At 42.7% G+C, this 23764-nt stretch overlaps 1 protein-coding gene across 1 annotated transcript in view; it reads left to right on the forward strand.

Moving 5' to 3' along the window:
• Window positions 1-23764, forward strand: part of LOC147009730 (uncharacterized) — a 95194-nt gene that overhangs the window by 26703 nt on the left and 44727 nt on the right. Inside the window, 3 exon segments of the mRNA XM_085861205.1 lie at window positions 10134-12029; window positions 16948-17031; window positions 22133-22490. Coding sequence (XP_085717331.1) covers window positions 10134-12029; window positions 16948-17031; window positions 22133-22490 — 2338 coding nt within the window.

Raw genomic sequence — 23764 nt, forward strand, 5'->3', positions numbered from 1 at the left:
GACAAATTGTTTCGATTTTGGTGAAGATCTGAATCCGGATGCAGATATGAGACTAATTTTTAAAGTCTTTTCAAGTGATTCTTCACCATTGAGAGATGGGGCTAAAAATGATGTATAGCATGATACTTCTGAAAATTATTGGGCCCCATATATTCTACTTGATCAGACATTGTGTGACGGAGTTATGTGCTCTATCAAGTGACCATTCTAGTTTAAAATGTGTTCCAGCATGTGGGGATTGTCGTGGTGGCACAGACTACAACAAATCAACCATGCTAAATGAAGATGTGGATGAAAATATCGATGATGTTATTGATGATGTTGCATGAGAGTATTTTGCTTATTTAAGACTGCACAATAAATTTTATACAAATTTAGGATACATGTCGTATTTCACATTTAATGATTATTTATTGTGAGTGAATCGTTAATGTTGTTTTTTTCAGTGTTCATGGAAAAGGTCATTTAAATAATGATGTCTTTTGAAAGATTTTTTAAAACAAATGTGCTTGATTTTTTTTTTTTCTAAGTAATAAATATGTTTTTAAAATATTAAATGTAGTGTTTTGTTTAATAATATGCTAATTTGTGCCCATTTTCATTAAACCTGTTGATTTCATATGTGTATATATATATATATATGTATGTATATATATATATATATATATATATATATATATATATATATATATATATATATATATATATATATATATATATATATATATATATATATATATATATATATATATATATGAATACAGCTCTGGAAAAAAAATTAAGAGACCATGGCAAAATTATCAGTTTTTCTGGTTTTACTATTTATAGGTATGTGTTTGAGTAAAATGAACATTTTTGTTTCATTCTATAAACTACTGACATTTCTCCAAAATTCCGAATAAAAATATTGTCATTTCGAGCATTTATTTGCAGAAAATGACAACTGATCAAAATAACAACAAAGATTCAGTGTTTTCAGACCTCAAATAATACAAACAAAATAAGTTCATATTCATTTTTAAACATCACGATACGAATGTTTTAACTTAGGAAGAATTCAGAAATCAATATTTTGTGGAATAACCCTGATTTTCAATCACAGCTTTCATCCGTCTTGGCATGCTCTCCACCAGTCTTTCACATTGCTGTTGGGTGACGTTATGCCACTCCTGGCGCAAAAATTCAAGCAGCTCGGCTTTGTTTGATGGCTTGTGACCATCCATCTTCCTCTTGATCACATTCCAGAGGTTTTCAATGGGGTTCAGGTTTGGAGATTGGGCTGGCCATGACAGGGTCTTGATCTGATAGTCCTCCATCCACCCCTTGATTGATCTGGCTGTGTGGCATGGAGCATTGTCCTGCTGGAAAAACCAATCCTCAGAGTTGGGGAACATTGTCAGAGCAGAAGGAAGCAAGTGTTCTTCCAGGACAACCTTGTACGTGGCTTGATTCATGAGTCCTTCACAAAGACAAATCTGCCCAATTCCAGCCTTGCTGTAGCACCCCCAGATCATCACCGATCCTCCACCAAATTTCACAGCGGGTGTGAGACACTGTGGCTTGTAGGCCTCTCCATGTCTCTGTCTAACCATTAGACAACCAGGTGTTGGGCAAAGCTGAAAATTGGATTCATCAGAGAAGATGACCTTACTCCAGTCTTCTACGGTCCAATCCTTCTGGTCTTTTGCAAACCTCAGCCTGGCTCTTCTTTGCTTCTCATTGATGAAGGGCTTTTTTTCTAGCTTAAGAAGACTTCAGCCCTGCCCCTAGGAGCCTGGTTCGAACCGTCCTCGCTGTGCACTTCACCCCAGCTGCCGCTTGCCATTATTTTAGTAGGTCACTTGATGTCATCCCACGGTTGTTGAGTAACATTCGAATGAGTTGGCGGTCATCCCGTTCAGTGGAAAGTCGTTTTCGCCCTCTGCCAGTCTGTAGCTTTGTTGTTCCCAATGTCTCCTGCTTGACCTTGTTCTTATGAACCGCCGTCTTTCAAATTTTAAGGATGGAAGCAACGTGACGCTCACTGTATCCCTCTGCCAGTAAAGCCAGAATTGAACGCTTCTTTTCCTCACTCAAAACTTTTATTTTCAACTCTTTTGGCATGGTCAATAGTTATTTTTTTGATTCCAATTACTTTTGAGGTACTACTAGCACTGTTTTTGCCATCCAGCTGGTCCTATTGCAAGAGGATAGTGATGACCACAGCAGTGGTTTTTATACTTTTCCTTGTTAAATAAGATTCGGTTCAGGTGATCACCTAATCAGTACCTCACTAAGTAGAATGAGGTGTGCCTGTGTTGGAATTCAACAGACACTGGAATGGAATGGCTCACATACATGTGGAGATGCTGATTTAAAATTTTTTTGGAGTGGTCTCTTATTTTTTTCCAGAGGTGTGTGTGTGTGTGTGTGTGTGTGTGTGTGTGTGTGTGTGTGTGTGTGTGTGTGTGTGTGTGTGTGTGTGTGTGTACACACACACACACACACACACACGTCAGATGCACTTCCTGATGTTCTGGTGAGTATTGCCACAGATTATGTCTCACAAGGGAAAACCGTGTAATCCACAAAGAGCAACCATCCTTCTGACATCATTGCTCCTGCTAATGAAAAGCATTCAACCAGAAGACACATGATGTGATCAGTGGGCAAATCAAAACATGTGGAGTTTGACGAGCACTCTGCCGATCCCCATTGGACATAGTCCGACACCAAAGCATCACCTCCAACCCAGAGGCCTCAACCTGGTGACTCTTTCAAACATTACATGGTCAATATCTGTTAACCATCAAACAGAGCCTCCAATCCAGATTTTGGGCTTATTTGCCCTCATCAGGATAGCATACCAATAAGTATCTAACTAATGATGACCACATTCATCGTTTATACATCAGACACACCTCCTGACTGTTTTCGTGAGCATCACCATGGATTACGTCTCACACGGTAAAACTACATAATCCACAAAGAGCAACCATCCATCTGCCACCCGGACGATTGTTCCCGCTAATGCAAACCATTCAACCAGAAGGCACGTGATGTGATGACGATCAAATCAAAACATGTGGAGCGTGAGGAGCACTCCCCCGATCCGCATTGGACACAGTTCATCATCTGGGTAACGGATGGATGGTTTCTCTTTGCGGATTATATGGTTTTACCCTGTGAGGCACAATCCGTGGTGATGCTCACCATAACAGTCAGGAGGTGTGTCTGGTGTATAAATGATGAATGTGGTCATCATTGGTAAGATATTTATCAGTATGCCATCCTGATGAGGGTAAATAAGGATAAAATCCAGATCGGTGGTTCCTTTTGATATTTAACTGCTATTGACCATATGATCTTTGTCTGTTTGACAAGGTCAGCAGGCTGAGCTCTCTGGGTTGAAGGGGATGGTTTGGTGTCAGACTGTGTCCAATGGGGATTGGGGCAGTGCTTGTCGCACTCCACATGTATATGTATATAGATATATATATTGTTGTGGTTGACAAAATTCGCAAACCACCATTCAGGTCCCTGAGGTGAGATATCTCGGTAAGTATATGTGTAGTTAGGCCCAAACCCGTTGTCTAGAGGGAATAAATGTCATTCATGAGGGCTGCGACTCTTCAGGATAGCCGTTTTTCTTTTACTATCTTTATTTTGGACCAACCGCCATTATTACCACCACCAACCACGTCTCAACAGCCATCACAACAACAACCACCAACCACAACGCCGCTTCACCACAACCGCCACGACCTTTACCGTCACAACTCGCCACCATCGCATCACCGTCATCTCGCGCCACTCGTGGGCACCGATGCTGGACTCGTGTAGAGCGCGCACCGAGCAGCGTGTTCAAAAGCATCGCGGACTTTCCGCAGAAAAACGACTCGCGCCCACTTTTGTTCTGTCCAATCGGTGAGCGAGGGGCGATTTGGCCCCGCCTCCAGGGCGTTGGAGGGCGGTCGCTATATGCAAATTCATGGATGAAAAAGCATTCACGCCCACTTTTCCTCGGGCCAATGGGGAGCCAGCAAGAGAGGTGAAAGGTCGGAGGCAGAGGGTCAAAGATGAAGGAGCGAGGCCACGGGGGATATAAGGGGCCGCGTTCGTCAGTCGAGGCAGTTCAGTTCGCAGGAGGAAGAGTTGAGTTGGAAGTGGAGGGAGTTGAGTTTTGGAGTTCCGAGAAGCAGTTCGCAGAGGGAGTTCGCAGTTGGCAGTTGAGTTGGAAGTTGAGTAGCAGTTCGCAGTTGGCAGTGCAGTTGGGAGTTCGCGGAGTCGGAGTGAAGAGGACGGAGCTGTGGAGAGGCGGCGGCGGCGAAGGCGGACGAGGGGGTGCTCGCGTCGGATTCGGGGAACTGCGGAGAGAAAGGCCGGCGGCGCGACCGAGGTCGTGGTGGAGACGCTCGTCGCGGGACCCGCGATTTTGTGAAATCCTCCTTTCCCCGAGCATCAGCAACCCCCTCCTGTTTCCCCCCCCCCCGCGCTGAGATAGTGCGACAAAAGGGGGCCCCCTTCCCACCCCCTACCAGACACTGTCCGTGAGGCCCGCGGAGTTGAGGCACCACCGCCGCTCCGCGTCTCATCATCAGACGGGTAGGCCCGACACGGTCTCGGCCCCAGGCCCGCCTACCCCCTCATCCTGGAGGGTGGTTCTCTTTTCTTTTGCTTTGTGAATATGTGTTGTCGGCGCCGTCTGTGAAGTAAAATTGTATAAGTGTTGCCGTGTGCTCGCGTAGTCGGTATTAGATCTGCATTGTTGCATTTGCTTTTTGTCTTCTTCTTTTCCATGTGCTTTTGGTGGAATTGTATATGTGTGCTTTCCGTTCATCGCGAAATAAATGTGCTTATTATTGAACTGTTTTCCCGCTTCGCTTCGTCATTTCCTTCATTGAATCCCCATCTTGCTTCACGTAAAGGGTTGGTCGTGGGCTAAGACGCCCGATAATTAATCGAACCGTCGAGGCCGACGAATAACACCGCTCGGTTATCCCGATAGTACGGAACGGGTCGCTGAAGTGGCCCGTGTCCGAAGTCGACCTGCGGCGAGGTGCGATCGCCCGGTCTACCCTCCGTGTGGGTACTTAGGTAGGTCGAATTTGGCGAGCAACCCTATCCCACGCGGGGGCTGATTGGCTCGATCGCGGTGAGACCGAAAGGTCCACCCGTGACTGGTTCCCGGCGTTAGTCCGAGAGGGTCACGACTGGATTGTCCGTCCGGTGGGCGACGTGCCGCGATTCGAGTTACGTGGCCGTTCGCACGCCGGCGGGCGCGAATCCGCGACAATATGTATATGTACACTACCAGTCAAAAGTTTCAGAACACCCCCATTTTTCCCGTTTTTACTGAAATTTAAGCAGTTTAATGTTTCAATGTACTCTGAAATTAGAGCATAGAACAAATAAACAATTGCAGATAAGAAGGAAATCATGGAATCGTTTTGTTGAACAAAATTTAATCTAAAATTTTGACTCAGCAAAGTAGCCACCTTTTGCAGCTATAACAGCCGAACTTACTCGTGGCATCCTTTCTCCAATGGAAATCAAATATTGTTCAGAAAGTTCTTCCCAACACTGTTGCAGAAGTTCCCACAAATGTGTTGCACTTGTAGGTTGCTTTGCTTTCACCCTTCTGTCCAGTTCATCCCAAACCAGCTCGATGGGGTTTAAGTCTGGAGACTGTGCTGGCCATTCCATGATTTGAAGCCGACCATCTTGTTTTTTTCTTCGAAGGTAGTTATGACATCGCCTGGAGGTATGTTTCGGGTCATTATCTTGCTGTATGATGAACCCCTAACCAAATAGGTGTAGACCAGAAGGTATTGCATGGTGCTGCAAAATGCTGTGGTAGCCCTTGTGGTTCAGGGGGCCAGTCACTCTGTGCAAGTCGCCGACTCTGGATCCAGAAAAAGATCATCACGCGTCTTTCTCCATGTTTGACAGTTGGTGTCACACACTGAGGAACCATCCTTTCGCCAACTCGACGGCATACAAAATCCTGTGTGATGAACCGAAGATTTCAAATTTTGATTCATCGGTCCATAAGACCTTCTTCCAGTTTTCAGTAGTCCACTGGTGGTGCTTCATGACCCAGGCAAGCCTCTTTTTCTTATTTTGCCATCTTAGCAATGGCTTTCTTACTGTCACTCGACCTGTCAAACCTGCAGCTCGAAGTCTTCTCTTCACAGTTGAAACTGAGACTTCCTTACTTCGACCAGTATTAAGCTGTGCTTGAAGCTGCTGTCTGGTGAGCCGCCTATCACTCTTGAGCCGCCAAGCTGTTGACGCTCAGAAACTTGTCGACTGATTGTGTTGTGGCTTTGGGTCTGCCAGACCTCTTCCTGTCAGAGTTTCCTCCAGTTTCCAAGTGCCTTTTGATGGTGTAGGAAACTGTACTCACTGAAACCTTGGCTTGCTTTAGAATTTCTCAAAAGGAAAGATCTACACTTTTCAGAGTTATCATGGTCTATCTGTTTTCCTTTGTTAATTGTCGTTTTCTCACCATTATGATCGCAATATACTACTTCCTGCAGTGCAATATTGTCCAAATCATGCTTTTTAGGGTGTAACAACACATTCTGTTCCAACACTGCTTTTATACAGACAGAGGGTTTGTAACTAATCAACAAAAGTTGGGACACCTGTAGGAATTGTTTGCATCAACTTTCAAGGCTTCATTTACTTCCATTGCTGCAGAACAGCTGCAGTTGCCAACCCATTACTTGTTCCCTGAAAAGGGCTTTTTTAATAACTCTGAAATTTATATTATTTTTCAGTTTTTGGTTACCTAAACTTTTTTTTAACCTCTGGCAGTTTACCGCTTGGCTTTGTACCATTTCAAGTTATTCACTGGATTTGAACTGCTTAAATTTCAGTAAAAACTGAAAGATGGGGTGTTCTAAAACTTCTGACCGGTAGTGTATATGTATATGCTGTAGGACCCCACTATTCGCAGATTTGAAGTTTATAAAATGTGACTTGCTTCGACATTTGCGGCCCTGTGCGTAATCACGTTTTTTTCGCATTTTCGTGTTTTTGTTTTTTCAAGGTGTTTCATGAGATTTTTAATTTTTCCCTCATAAATCACTAACCCCCTACCCCCCTCCCCCTTTTTCCATTGAAACAATGCCCCACTATTCTCGGATTCACTCTTCGCGGAATTTTCCACGAACCTATTCCCCACGAATAGTGGGGGTCCGACACTATTTTGTTAAATGTAAACAAATATAAAGATTATAACGTGGCATCAACAATTTTCCCCGAGTTATTGCTCAGGACTTTTTTTCTGTAATACTGTGGGTATTGATGAGTGCAAAGCAGCAGTATTTGATAACATTTCAATTATTTCCCCAGGTTCTGCAAAATCCATTAGCTTATATCATTGGTCCCCAACCTGCGGCCCGCGGGCCGCATGCAGCCCATGGAGCCCTATGCTGCGGCCCAGGAGGACTTTCCAATCAAAACACAGTTCCATGTAGCAATTTTAAAGGGGTTTACACAATGCCACTGCCGGCCACTGCCGGCCGGCGCCGTGACCTGAAAAGCCTTACATTGGTCATTGGCAATATCAACTACATTTGTGCGCATGCTCTCAACCACCATCAGTTCAAGGAGCTGCTGCAGGAGCCTGATGCAAACTAGAGGGATGTCCTGTACTTCTCGGCCGTGAGGTGGCTGAGCAGGGGCCACACTTTGAAGCGCTTCTTTGAGCTGAAGGATGAGCTGGCCATGTTCCTGGGAATGAAGGGCCAGCCAGTTGATCACTTCTCAGACTCCCAGTGGCTGGATGACCTCCTCGCCTTCCTCGTTGACATCACTGAGAAGCTCAATGCCCTCAACGTCTCCATGCAGGGAAGAGGCAAGCTGGTCCACAACCTCTATGGCTGCATCCAGTCCTTTGAGAACAAGCTGGAGCTGTGGGAGTCACAACTGCATGCCAGCCGACTCGACCACTTCACTGCTCTGCAGGGCCAGCATGGTGAGGATGAGACTGTTTTTGAAGGTGAGAGGTATGCTACAGAGCTGGCCCGTCTGAAGAAGGAGTTTGAGAAATGATTCCAAGATTTCTGCAAGCACAAAGTCAGCTTCGAGATCTTCGCCATGCCCTTCTCATTCGATCCCTTGCAAGCTCCAACGGACCTGCAGGAGGAGCTGATCGAGCTGAAGAGTGACATCGACATCAAGGCCCAGTTCCTGGAGAAGGAACTCCAGGAGTTCTACAGGGGCTACCCCACCAGACCTTCCCCAACCTGATCAAGCATGCCCAGAATTTGTTTTCCATGTTTGGCAGCATATACTTGCGCGAGCAGTTCTTCAGCAAGCTGAAGTACTCCAAGAACAAGAACCGAAACGCCTTGTCCGACATGCACCTGGAAGACTATTCGTGTTGCTTCCTCCCATCTGGTGCCCGACATCAACTCGATCCTGGGAGAGCAGAAGCAGTATCAAGTTTCTCATTGACTCTGAAAATGTTTCTCAGTATCAAGCTTCTTAATAAAATGCATCAATTTTTTTCTGGCTCCAAACATCCTTGGGAGTAGTGAATGCGGCCCGTGGGATCAAAAGGTTGGGGACCACTGGCTTGTATGAATAGCGATACTTGTCATCATGTTGTTCATGCACTCGTTTGGGTTCATGCAGTCGTAACCTCCAGGCTAGATTATTTTAGTTCTTCACTTGGTGGATTCACGAAACACGATTTGTATCGATTACAGAAAGTGTGCTCATCTGATCTTTCAGTAACCTGAATGGTCCCATGGAACTCCCATGTCAAGCCAATTACACTGGCTCCCAGTTACAGCCAAAATACAACAAAGAATAATATTCTTCAAACGTTCAAGTCCTTGTCATCTTATCCTCCAGGAAACATCTCAGGATGTTTTACACAGCAGAGAACATCTTACTCACTTCGTTCTACAGCAGCTCCTTCCCTTGTTGTACATAAATTCCACAAAAAGGCAGCTTATGGTTCCTTTCAATCAATTACCTCTTGGCTTTGGAATGAACTCCCAATTTCAATGAGAAATATAACGACAGTTGAGTCTTTTAAAAAGTGCCTGAAGACTTATTTATACCCTTTTACGTGGCTGTTTTTCACTCCCACCTCCCCCCCCCCCCATTCCCAAGTCTTTTCTCTCTGTCTCTCTCTCTGTCTCTCTCTCTCTCTCTCTCTCTCTCTCTCTCTCTCTCTCTCTCTCTCTCTCTCTCTCTCTCTGTCTCTCTCTCTCTCTCTCTCTCTCTCTCTCTCTCTCTCTCTCTCTCTCTCTCTCTCTCTCTCTCTCTCTCTCTCTCTCTCTCTCTCTCTCTCTCTCTCTCTCTCTCTCTCTCTCTCTCTCTCTCATTATCTTAGCCCCTTGTATCCAGAGGCAAAATGCACTATATAAATACAATTATTAGCTCACCTGTACTTGAGTCCGGTGCACTTATACGATCAAGCAATGTCCGTAAGTCAGTCAGTCCATAAACACTTCAATCATTATTGCTTGAACGAAACACACGATTTTGATGAAATTTGGCCACAAGCTTCAAATCTGATGCCTGACAAAGATGTATTGACTGCATCAAAATCTGCGCTCATTAAGGGGGTTCACGGTGTGGGGGGGGGAGTTTGACCCCCAAATTAGGAATTTACTCTCTTCTCCGAAACCACACACATGATTTTGATGAAACTTGACCACATCACTCATGGTGTATCAAAGTTTGTCGTGGTATTTAAAAACAAATCAGGGTCTAAGGGTGTCTGCAGGAGGTTTGAGTGCCTGTTGCTCCTCATCCAGGTGAGCTTCAGGATATGATCGCATTTTTCTTATCATAAACAAGCCAGTGTGTGCTCACCTTTACTATTACAAAAGACACTCATTACAATGCCATTATTTAATTTCTTCTCAAAGGCTTTCGAAAGATAAACATGGGAAAAGTGCAGATATTCCGTGTTAAGTCATTTGAGGGGCATTTTAATTATTTGATTGAACTGTGCACATTTTTGATAATTTACACCTGTTTAATCTCATCTACGGTCAATCCACGCATGTTGTCATGTTGTACTAACTAGTTCCTTTGTCGATTATCCCCTTTATATGTAAACTTAGATTTGCATTTCGAAAGTGTTTTATGTTTTTTTGAAACGGATGTGAAAATATCTCCAGGACAGATGGATGATGCTACCATAAGAAGACAGAAGACTTACTCTGGAGCTTTTGGAGAACGCATACTTGACAAAATGCTACAAAAGTCTCAGAATCTCGTGGGATTTGCAAGAACAAGAGAGAGAAAGGCAGTTAAGGGAGACTTCGGCTGTCCTCAAGATTATAGCTTTACTGGAGATAAGTCAGACATGAAAAGTAGCATGGTCCATGGTGTGTACGGACAGGAAGAACAAAAGAAATATCGGGAGTCTCCAAAAGACTCGAGTCTTTCTCATGGACATAGAGGGAACATAATTTTGGGGTTTGTAGAGAGAAAGAGCAAAGAAATTTGTTGTGAAGAATTGCAAGACGATGAAACAACTAAAATCGCTGAGCACTTTTGGCTACCTAGATCTAAGAGAGACAAAGACTTTTTAATCAGGCTTATTGAACAAAGGAAAGTCAACAGGACAAGAGAAAGTGCTGGAGGAGTAGAAATTAAATATGAAGTTTATCGAGGAAGCCAGTCTAAATGTCCATGTCACAAGGAAGGAGACAACTTGCCATGGGGGCATGGACACTTTGAAAACGCAAGCTTCGCTTTGGGTAAAGTTGAAAAAGATGACAAAGTGAGTGTCGACATGTTGGGGATTAAACGCTATCGAGATGAAAATCCATCCTCAAGAATATTGAGACAAATATCAGATGACAAAAAGCCTGATTTATTGGTGGATAAAAGTGACAAGGAAGTACATGGAACAATAAATAAAGAAACTGAAATGTTGGGAAGATTGGAAGGTCAAAAACTCATAGATTTAAATATCAAAAGAGGAAACGGTGATCCAAGAAGAGATGAACTCCCTGCTTTTATGGGGAACATGAAGGCAAAAGGGGAATCTGGAGGAATAATTTGTCCTTATCCATCTTTCATTGTAAAAGGTGATAAGAAAGAAGGGAGTGATGGTCGTAGATGTCACACTGGAAATCCTGGATTATTGGGAATGACTTTTAAGCCAAGCTCCATGGGAACAGCAGGATTAAAGGAGAATAAAAAAGAGAGCGTGATTATTCATAAAGCAGAAATTTCCAAGGTACCTGTTGAGAAGGAAAAGCTTCCAGCTGTGCTTGAGAAAAAAGGACAAACAGGGGACATGGAAACGTTGGTAAAGAAAGAAATATCTGCTGACAAGAAGGATGATAAGAAATTGCATTTGCAAAAGTTATTGGAAAATTTAGTCAATAAGGGATATTTTAGACATGTTGGAGAACTTGTATATCCCAGGGTACATTTGCTTAATAAAACTAGGGCGGCAAACATACGTAGAGGTCGATTTGGTAAATTTGGAGGACCCAAAGAACGAGGAAAAAGTGACAGCTGTGTCTATTACAGGCTTTTCGCTGGACAAGGTGGTTCAAGTCCCAATAGAGAGTCAGGAAGTCTAGGAGCTTTTGGAGAAAAAGGGCAGGAAAGAAAGGCAGGTTTTCTGACACCAAGGTGCTTTTCAGGGCGGTATCAGGAGGTACATCACAGTTACATTGACCCCGTAGGACAAAAAATGACGAATGAGCTAAAGCAAGGCTGTGGACATCTTTTTTGGTACCTACGGGATGAATATCGAGGGGATGTGGGCAAACTTTCTCAAGGGAGAACAAGAAAGGCAGAAGAGAAAGCAAAGTGTCACAACACAGGAGATAGCATAGAGACAGAAGGTAGGAGACTGCTTGAGTTTAAAGGTAATAAAGGAGAGAAGGGTAACAGAGGGTACCCTGGGCTTCCTGGTTCTCGTGGTCAGAAAGGGGATAAAGGAGACCATACAGGTTGTCATGGAGATAAAGGTGATCGGGGAGATGATGGGAAACCTGGGAGAAAGGGAGCACAAGGAGAAACTGGACCTCCTGGTTTGCTGGGACTGAAAGGTAGGAAGTTACGTATGTTTTCAAAGCATTACAAGTGTGCTCGCCATGTACATGCAGGTCTTACACATTTATTATACTGATATCAAATGTGGAATCAGATGTGGGAAAATGATATAATTGCATTGGTAAAGGGGTTCAAAGTCATAATAAGGTTTGTGTCAGACAACCTATGAATGGATAATTTTATTTTCACTTATGACTATTCAGTATGAATACATCTGACCTTGTTAAACTTTTAATTGAATTAAAAACTGCTGTACTGCTTTGCTGGTAGCAGAAGATAGATCATCTTGAAGCAGGCAGTCTTGAACTGATGCAGTTGAAAAGCCATCTGTCCCATTTGCCCTATGGCTGTTGACATTAATTATCTCATGCTATTCTGATAAAAAGTACACACTGTATGTTATTGTGTGCTGGTACTATGGCTGAATAGGTTCCGCAGAGAATTAACTACAAGTGGTACCATCGTTCATCAAGAGGTGAAGATAGTCTGTGGAAAACCCAAGGAACTCGAGCTCCGATGCATTCTGGCATTCTGCCTTGCTCTCCAAACTCTCTGCCTCGAGCATCCAAGGCAAACCCCACACATGGCTTCCTGACTTCCTCCACTCACATAGCCAACATGTAGCTCTCAATGGAATCCTTTCATTTCCCCTCCCTGTCGAGGCTGGAGTGCCCCGAAGACAGTATTTCAAGGCCCCCATCCTATTTGTAATATTCATAAATGATCACTCCGAATCTCTGGAAAACCCTCCATGTATTTGCTGATGACTGATGACCCCACCCTCTGCCATGACATCCCCCATCCTTCAGACAAACAGGCTGCAGCTGCTTCTCTCTCTTGAGACCTTGAATAATTCATAAGCTGGTCAAATACTTGGAATATGTTTTTCACTCCTGACAAATCAAATCAATTAATATTAATATCTCTCTCTGTCTCTGTCTCTCTCTCTCTCATCTATCCACTTGAAGAAGTTCCTCAAACTCTTCAGCTTCGCGACTCAACCATGATCTTTCAAGGACAAACAACATTTCAAACTTGGTAATTCAATGCCAGCCACCGACTGGGCATCCTCCGCCGTGCAAAGTCTTTCCTTAGCACACCTGAACTCGTATCCCCCGAAAAGGCTGTCATCCACAGCTTGATGAAGTACTGCTCTCCCCTCTGGACTGGCACCCGTGTCTCACACCTTGCTCAGCTTAATGTCGTGGAACCCAAGGCCTCCAAGATTATTGGAATGGACTGCGATAAAGTTGAGTCTATTGGCCTATCACTTTGACATGGCAGACATGTCAGTGGTCTCTCTTTCTTCTACTGCCTCCTTTCTGGTCATGCACCCTTTGTGTTTTCTGTGCTGCTCCCCCCTCAACCCCTACCCCCACCCCCCATGTTTTGCATGGCATATGTGGTCCAGTAACAATGCCCTCTTGGTTAATCTCCTAAAATCCTGAATCACTACTCACCTCCACTTGTTTGTTCCTCTTTTTCCCACCTGTAGAACAAATTTCCACATTCTCTTCAATCTCATTTTTCCATCCAGTTCTTGAAGCCAGCTGTTTACCACCTTCTCAGCTCATCCCCCCATCCAAAACCATGGCTTCCTGTACTCCCAATACCCCCCCCCCCGACTAAGATCACCTCATTCCAAATTTCCAGCTTTTCCTTCATGAGAATTTGTATCCATCTTGTCCATCCCCTGCATCCTCTCCTATCTCTCGTTCTTACGCACATCCCTTGTTTGTCCGTCTCGATCTATTTTCCCCTTGGCCCTGCAGTTCATTTTGTTATTTTGCTTCCTGATCTGTTCAGTGTTCTGGCTCTTCCTCAACGCTTGACGTTGTTTGTAAAAAAAAAAAATTCTGGATGGCTTTAGTCACACAATTCTGGATGGCACACCCCAACCCCCCTTTGCACAGTCCTTCTTTAAATAGACCTCAACAAGGCCTTTGATATGGTTCATATCACAAAACTCGCCCCAACCATATTCATAACAACAAAATTCTTAATAGAATAATGCATAATCATCACAAAAAACCCAACTGTCTGGCCAGCAAGCTCAGGTCAAAAATCCAAGACTCCTCATCTCGTACAACAATCTTTCAAAATGGAGCACCTCAGTGCTCCATACTCTCCCCCACCATCTTTTATCGGTTTCTCCAAGATTTCCCACCACCATTAGCTACAACACCCGCAATTGCTATGCAAAATCACAACACCCAACAAGCTGTGGACTCACTCCAGCAATATATACCCCTTCTGGAACATTGCCTCACCCACAACCACATGGAAGTATCCTCTTTCAAATTTACAGAATCTCTATTCACCCCAGGTAGACATGAGTCCCACTTGCACTTTCACGTTGCATTATCCAATCATTACGCTCAAATACAGACACCAGACAATACTCGGCCTCAATCTCAACACATAACTTACATGACACTTACTCAACATGTCAACAACATCAATGCTGGAGCTATGTGCAAAACGAATTCCACACTTGAGGCACTTGCATACGTGCATCACTTTCAGACAACAAAAAGAGTAACTCACAGATACATACAAGCAATTCATTCTCACCACCATAAACTATACGAGCCTACGTATGGTACCAGCGATATCTGATACCAATGTTCACAGGTTATAAACTAGAATGGCACTTGGTAGAGCACATACCTCCACCAGGTGGAACAGTTTCCGTTTTGTATCCCACTGATAGGCCGGATCTGGATAACGGATCTTCACCAAAATCGAATCGATTAATTCTAATCACACAACCAACATTTCCACCAAGCTTCATCTGAATCCGTCCACAACTTTATGAGATATTCTGCACATAAACAGACAGACAGACAGACAGACAGACAGACAGTGGTAAAACATATCCTCAGTTCACCTTTGATGGTAGAGGTAATAATTTGAATCTGAGATCCCAACATCATGAGATTCGTGGTCAGGAGGAAACACCAAGCAAGCAAATTCAAGCTTTCACTGTAACAAAAAAATAGTTTTTAAACGTGCTACAAATTTGTTTCTGTAACAATGCATTATGGGCTGGCAGGACAGTTCAGAGGTCGTACACTCACATTTAAGCTGTCTAGTCTGGGTTTGATTCCAAACACGGCTATAATCCGTCACCCTGGTGTGTCACAAGCAGTGCATTGTACGTATCAATGAATGTGCCATATCAATATGTCAGATAAGAACTTAAGCTGGGGACCCATCTACCAGCATTAGTTGTTGCTGGTGAACGTTAAACAACCTATGTTGTGCTTCACAAGGTGTTGAGGAATATCGCCGGCACCATGGTCAAATTACAAATTTGTGCCCTGACCACTTTCACTGGAAAGGCAATGGCTAACTATGCAGCTTATTTCCTTGCCTTGGAAGTTGCTGCAGCATTTCCTGATGCTCTGGAAACTCATGGTAAGTTTAAGATAATTCTTCTCTGAAAATTTTTTCTTCTTCCTTCTAGGACTTCATGAGACAGCTGTTCACCCATTTCTCAGATCATCCCCCATCCAACACCATGATCTTTTATACCCCCATTAACCAAGCCATCTTTCCGAGTTTCCTGTTTTTCTGTTTTTCCTTTCACTTTTGTGGTTGAGAGATTGCTTCTGTGTCCATCTTGTTCACACCCTGTGTCCATCCAGAGCACTCATTCTTCCCCACATGCCTTATTTCCCAAAGTCCACCTCTATTTTGTTCTCAACCCTGCTGTTGGTGTGCCCTAACCCCCCTCTCTTTCTATTGTTCCTTCTGTTTGCTTCCATCCTGTTCCATTCTATGTTCGAGCTCCTCCATGAGCCTCGACATGCACAAGGCTGCTCGGTCGCATCATTGGCTGGGGACATGTCTGTGCCGATTTTGTCTGAATCTCAATATTCCCTAAACTCTGAGAGCACGAGCAGCAAATTTGATTGGCAGAGATCGCCTAAAGTGGCGTCATATTTTACCCAAGTACTGCTGAATTGGGGGTTGTTGTTGTTTTTTTTGGAGATGCCAAAAAGGCGATTTGTGTTCTACAGTGTTCAAGTCTGTAATTTACTTCAAATAAAGTAAAGATTTTAAAAGCTGCCGGAAAAAAAACCTTTTTTGGAAGTTTTCCATCTTTGATGCACCGTCTTTTACACCACCTTATGTAACACGTTAAATTAGTTATTTGAGCCTCTTGTTTGTGTCCTTTATAACATCCTTAAAACAGGAAGTTTCCTGTTTGGAATGATTTTCAATTTTATTTGACTGCCAGACATGCAGAGAGAGAGAGAGAGAGAGAGAGAGAGAGAGAGAGAGAGAGAGAGAGAGAGAGAGAGAGAGAGAGAGAGAGAGAGAGAGAGAGAGAGAGAGAGAGAGAGAGAGAGATATATATTACTCCTCTGCATGGATGTGCACTCAGGAAGAGATTCCTTACAATTTGCCAAATTCAGAGCCAAAGAGCTGCTGAACTGCAGGTTCGAGTTCCGATTCATGTTCCCATTCGTGTTCTACAACGTTCAAAATATAGGATACAATTGAATTTAAGTAGTTCCTCGAGCATAGACTGACGTCTTTGACAGACAGACAGAACAGACAAAGTTAACCAATTACTTAACCCCTCTTTTTGCTTCGCACGTGCGGGATAACAGTGGTGAAATTTTGTCAACCTTCCCCCATGCACCTTCCACAGATGATCCTTCCCTCGTCTTCCTTTACTCCCCTCTCTTCTCTATTTACATCAATTATATGCACCTTTTAAAGTTTTCTTCATTCTGGAGTATTTTTTGTTTTGAAAATGTAATTTTTTTTTATTGTGTTCAATCGCAGTTTGTAAATTTGCTTTGCATTGACCGCATGAATCCTGTACAGTTTATTTGAATATCTCTACTTTACCTGTAGGAAAAAGGTACAAAACTTTCATGAGCTTTATATATTTTTCAGGCCAAGATTGTGACGTCACAGAACTTGTGAAAATCAAACAACAGGTGGCGACTCAAGCAGAACTCCTGAAGATTTTGCAAAGGAGTAAGGATGTTCCCCTCCAATGGTTGATTAAACTTTATACAAGGACAAAGAATCATTTAATGTTGAAGATAAACCGCATGGATTTTAAATTTATGAACCATACAAGATAAAGGTTTGACAACTTTCCTTTTATATTCCCAGTTGCAAACAACTGTGGGCAATGATTATGTTATTTGCTTCATACGATATCACAGGGCTGGTGGCATAGCTTAAAGGTGTGCACACTTGCCTTTGAGCTGTTTTAGCCTGGGTTTGAATCTTGACGCAGTTATAAACTGTCATCCTGGTGTTTCACATGCAGGACGACGCAACATTGTGTGTGTAATGCGTTGTATGGATGTTAAGCTGAAGGACCTGTCTGTCAACAATAATTGTTTGTGGACGCAAAAGATCCCACACTGTATTTTGTGAAGAGGAGGCGGATAAAAATCGCTGGCATCCTGGACAAATTTCAAATTCTTTCCCAAACTCTCTCGCCAACTTGTACTTGGCAAGTGTGTATCCCAAAAGTATCCCCAAACCCAGGGAGGCTTTTGCCTCGCAGTGGCCTGAAAGCACAATGATGATGATTATGTTGATGATGATACTGATACCAAGGATGAGAAATTAGTGACATTTAAAAATACATCTTGCACTTACTTTTGGAAGTTTTATGTCTTTCATTTTACAAATTGAAGTTCTTGAGTCCTACAATCTAGAAAAGAAAATTGAAATAATATGTTTACATTGAACATAATTACCACTTGAGCATTATGGCATTATGAACCTGTAACCTCCATGGTGGCTCCATGACATCGAGGGGGAGAGATAAAGAGTAAAGGAGAATTTCCAAAGAGAATAGAAACGTTTGACAAAGAGAAGTGAAGCGAGGAGGAAGTGGTGGAGGGAAAATATATTATTAAGGACGTGTCGGACGAGAGGGAAGAAAGTGGAGGGGAGAACTTGTGGTGCATGTGGGCATGAAGAGTGAAAAGGAGAGAAGTGGGCAGGGTGACCGACGAAATGGTGATACATTTCAACCTGTGAATAAAAGAAAACTGTCATCATTTTGTGGGCCACCTGAGACAAACATTAGAGAGACAAAGAAGGGAATTAGAAGTTTCCTTCCATTTTTCAAATACAGTACAATTCATAATATTGTCCCATAATGGGAGGCCAAATAAATCTAAAACAAGAAAAAGAACAATCAGAGGTTACAGACCCTCACCAGGACTTGTTTTGTGTGGTGTTTGTGTAGTTTTGTGTGGTGTATTTTGTATACTGGTGTGTTATGTAATTAATAGGAGACATAATTAGAACTGCCACTTTATAACTGCTGGCAATCATGACCGGGTCCCAAGACGTCCCATTTTGATGCAACCCCGCTTCGATCAGGCACCTGCCCCTGACTCAGGATGTTTTATTATTATTATTATTATTCAATTTAATTTAGAATGGGATTAAAATTAATTCAATTCATATCAAATGGAAGACCAAATAGGTACAGTCCTGCATTGGAGTAATCAGAAGGAACCCGAACAAGCGAAAAGCAAAGATGAAGTCATCAGGAGGAACCTGGATAAGATTCACATTTCAGCTGCGACTCCTCTACCCTCAAACCCATCGAGGCACAGCCAAGTGAGCCTTATTCAAAAAAATAATAATAATTAAAAATGAACCCAGATCACAAAAATGTAAAAATTCTGGCTGCCACGCCATGTGTCTGATCAGGTTTTAACTTAAACATATTGTCATGTCCAAGGTGTTAAGACCGACCTGGACAGATAACCAAACGATTTCCCTTGGAGGCGAATAGCCAAGTTCCTCGGAGATTAATGGTGCATGCAGGATGGAGGACGGCAAGGACGCGCAGCAGACAGAGGCACATGGGTTTATACTCGAACCCACAACAAATAGACAGACACAAACAATCTTTAATAAATAGGTGTTTAATGGACATAAATCATATATTCATAGTAGGGATAAATCAAAGCGTAATAATAAAAATAAATCAAAGCACGAGGTAATGAAACGTGAGGTAACCTAAATTCCTATTTGAGGTGCCTCGACACACAGTTACAAAACCGGACAAGGGGGAAAGATAAAACAAAAGAAAATCCCTCCGTAATTCTGGCAATGACCTTTGGGTCCAGAAGTGATCTTTGAGAACTTGACGATTGAACCTGTGTCGTCCTGCGCAGGAAACCGTACCCAAAATGGCACTGAGCCGCTCTCTGGGCAGGAAACGTACAGGAGGTAGTTTGTGTGGATGGTCCCTTCATGAAGGGCCCAGGAAACACCGTACAGTCTCTCTTCACGATCACACTTGCTGACCCCACTCCTCTGAAAAATGGCGCTACCTTCTTCCCCGATGGCACATCATGAGACTCCAAGGCGCGGTCTCACATGACCCAGCCGAACAGTCAATGGCTAGCGTCTTGCTCCATCACGCATGCAAGTTCACACAAACGAACAACAGGATTCGCGCTGCCTTTTCCGCCATGTCGAGGGCAGCCAACCAGAGCCTCTGTCTCAATCACGTTCCTCACAGAACCTCCCTTCACACTCCTGTTTTGTGTCCTGACCACCGATCCTGCCTCAATCCTCCTCTCTCTCCTGATCCTCTCTGATCCTCCCGATGTCACTCCCATCCATCATCCACCCCCGGGGCGTGGTTTGCTAATTGTCATTCCTGGAGGCAGGGTTTTTGCCTGCTCCAAAATGTTCGGCTTGGTTGTTGTTGTTCTAAAGATGTGATTCCTTTTTATCGCCATTTTTGAAATGCAAAAACCATAGGAAAAGGTCACAGGAGACAATCACATAATAGAAGAAATTAGCCTTATTCTCTCCCTAATTAACACAGCACAACCACCTTTCCACCCTCTCCCCCCTCTCCCGTGGTGACATGTAACAACTTAAGCTCACAGCTGCCCTTCTTAATTTACATTGAGATGTCTCTGACACATCCACCAGCCATGTTACTCTCTGCAATCCTACCATTACTATGAAGTTCCTCAATCTACCCCACAAATACAACAATATATTCACCATCACTACCAAATCAAAATTCTGAAGTTTCGCATCGATCGATGAAGAGGTTCAAGAGAAATAATTTTTTAAAGATTTTCGCTCAATCAAATATGGCTGCCAGACCATGTGACCTATAAATTATTCGTGAACACCCTGGTATCCCCCAAGGCCTGGGGACCATGTGTGTGTGAAGTTTCCCCTCGATCTGTCCAGCTGTTCTGGAGAAAAATATTTTTCTAGCTTTTTGGGTAAATCTAATATAGCTGCTAAACCATGTGACCTATGACATCATAGATGTGAATGTTTTCTTCCTCATAGATAGGTGGTCATACCTGTGAAGTTTTGCCTCAATCTGTTCAGCCGTTTCAGAGAAGATTTTTGAAGGTTTTTTTTTTCAAAAGAAGACAATGTGGGTTTTTAACCACGTGATTGATGACATCATCCTTTTGTTTGTTTCTGTGGACCAATTTATCCATAAACGACCCTCAAAAATGTTCATGCTGATCGAATGTAGCGTTCTACATATGCAATTATGACGTCATAATGAAGGCACCTATGATGTCATAAAAAATTAATTACACTTATTCCCCATGAGGAGTACTTGCAATGTGCCAATTTTAAAATTTTCCCTTGGTGCAGTTTCGGAGATAAGGAGGTCCAAAGTTTTTCCTTATTCCCAATATGGCTGCCATACCATGTGACCTATGATGTCATAATTATCATTAAAACACTCTTCATGCATCGTCGGCTCCTCTCGTGAAAATTTCGTGTCATTCTGAGAAGCGGTTGCAGAGAAAAATACTCACGACAAACAAACAGATAAACAAAGAAAGAGACAAGAAATATCACACATAGCATGATACTCGTGAAATCCATAAAACAAATTCGACCTCCAAAATAATCGGTGGTTGAATTCAATAACCTGAAATATGTACGAGTATATATGTATATATATATATATATATATATATATATATATATATATATATATATATATATATATCCTTGACCTTGACATAGGTCATTATTGGCCACATATCACACTTTGGTTGACCCATGTTACTCAACTCTCCGACCAAGTTTGGTAACAATCGGCCCAGGCATCACCGAGATACAGTATACCCATGATGGTGCGGAAAGACGGATACAGGCAGAGACAGACAGAGAGATCTGGTCATTGTAATATTTCGCTAACCCCCATACGGGGGCGAGGCATGAATCGATTCTTCACCTGAAGATGTCACCATATTATTGGCCCTCCGATAGAAAGGGCCCCCCATGTGAGGTTTTGCAGGGGGCCACCCACATACATAGCAGAGGCTCTGACCACAAGGACTTTATAAATGGTACGTGCTGCTTCCTTGTTTGATGCAAAACATTTAAAAGGATCGAGCATGGACAAACAACCAAAGGTCAGTAATAATAGTGCAAGCTTTGATGGGCCCAATGGTCTACTCCTGCATTGAAGTTTCTTGTAAGGGAAGCCTTATTATTTATTAAGCCTCCCTTATAGGATCGGAGGAGGGTTGTAGCTGTTGTCGGGTTTGTTGCTACAATTAGTGCCCCCAATTTTTAATGGTACCACAGAGTTTCTTCGACCCACCTTTTTGATCAAAACTTGAATCGTTTTCCTTCGTTCTTCATGATGTTAAGTTTTATGGGTAGATTGAAGATGGGGACACATTTTCTGTCTGTACACTCGATCCCTAAATGTTGAAGATCAAGGTCATATGGTGGTCCGAAAAAAGATGTGGCCATCATTGGATTGCGGGCCAAGGGTAAGTCGCAGGAGATCGCCAATGATAGCAGATATCTAGTTTTTATTCTTATTGTTGCAGTGATCGTACCTTTGCCCACGGGTTATTAAAAAGTCAACCACGAAGTTTGGATATTTACTTGTTGCTCTGTCATCAAACATTGCTATAACACTGAGATGGGGAAGTTATATGACATAGGGCATGGCATTTAACATGCAACAGGTTAAATATTTGATTAGAAACAATACCTGTTTGACATGAAACAGTTGAAGCTAATGTTTTCATCCACAACATGGTAATTGTTGCAACTTTTTGCCCTCGACCCACTTATTTAGTGATTCTTCTTCATGGTAGCTCTCAAGAAAGCAGATTTCTCCAGAATGAACGGAGACGTCATATCAACACCATGTCGTGTCCAAGCCTCCTGATACCGATAATCTTGGAGAAATTTGCATCGCTAGTTGGATGCCGAGTTCTACTGAGAGCCAAGGATCCCTTACCGGAGCGACCCCGCACCTTCGGACAACTCCGTGAGCACATTTGTTCAACGGCTGCTCTGTCCTCACTCATGAGGCGAAGATGTGCACAGTTGGACAATGTTCGACGTCTTACATTGGCCTTGGATTATATTTGGAAACACTCAAACTGTCTTGACCTGCTGGGATTTTTTTGTGAGCTTCTTCCACTGCCCTAGTTTTCAAGGGGGATTTTCGAGAAATTGCTTTTGTTGAACTCTTGCATGTTCCCCGTTGTTTCTACCTCAGAAAAAAAATCTCAAGGAAGTTACATGAAGTTGATTGGTGTTCATATTAAGGCAATGTAAATGTTGTGTTGACTCATGGATTTCATTTACTATCCTTCAGACTTACAGAATCTCATTATTTCCTTGAACATAGAATCCAACGGTTAATAAAGTATTTAAAAAAAAAAAAATTATGGACTTTTAACCTTTGCTACTTACTGTACAAGAAGTATGAAATCATATAAAGCTGGTTTTCTTGTGTTTGTCTTAATAAATGTCATTCCCCATGTCAATCCTCATCCATACCATTGATGTTTTTTTTTCTACCCCATTAATCCTCCCGAACAAAACCCTCTCGTTTTCAGGTGGCTATGTTTCTTCACCTCCTCTTTGTTCTTCATCTTTGTGTCCAACCATGACCCCCACTGCCTCATTCTCAGTTCGTTTTTATCCACTGCGACGTTGCTCTTCCATGAGCCTCGATCTTGTTTAGAAAGGTATAAATAAGCTTTGATTTTTTTTTTTTGTTTAATTTTTTTTCATCAGAGGGGACTAGCGGTTTGCTCTCTGTCTGTCTGTCCATCCGTCCATCCCACCTGTGGTTTTCCAGACTTTTTCCCCGTACCCTTTAACATATTCAACTGAAACTTGGCACATGGCTTTAGTATGATAAGCTGCAGAACAAGTTGGAGTTTCAGAGTGTTTCGTCAATTTTTCACGGAGTTATGCCCTTTTTTAACTTAAAAAAATGTCACATTGATTGGGGACATGTATTGTGAAGCATTTATCACTGTTGTTGCTTCCTGGTTGTATCAAATGATGTTATTTATTTTCATGGTTTAATTTGTTAAAACTTATGAATACAATTAGTGGCTATTGACATGTCACCAACGCAATATGAAATTGAGAAAAGGAAACTTTACGAAAAGGAAAAGAGGAGAGCTCAGAAGAAGGAGGAGAATTGTTTCCAAAGGAATTGATTGTAAGAAGGGGGGGGAGAGGGGCATGGTGGTTATAAATTGAAGAGACTGAGAGAAGATAAAAGCAAAAGAGTGGAGAGATCATCTATTTATTACAATCACAAAAGTAGAAGTTATCACTCTCACTCCTTCCCCTCGCTTATTCCTTCCAAGATGTTCTTCCATAGAAATATTCCTCACGCATACCCCCATACCCCAATCCTGTCCTCCATATGCTTTCTCTTTGTAGACAACTGCTTCCACAA

This window comes from Eptatretus burgeri, chromosome 17 (genome assembly GCF_056783735.1).
Source record: "Eptatretus burgeri isolate ZD-2024b chromosome 17, Ebu_testis_v1, whole genome shotgun sequence".
Taxonomy (NCBI): domain Eukaryota; kingdom Metazoa; phylum Chordata; class Myxini; order Myxiniformes; family Myxinidae; genus Eptatretus; species Eptatretus burgeri.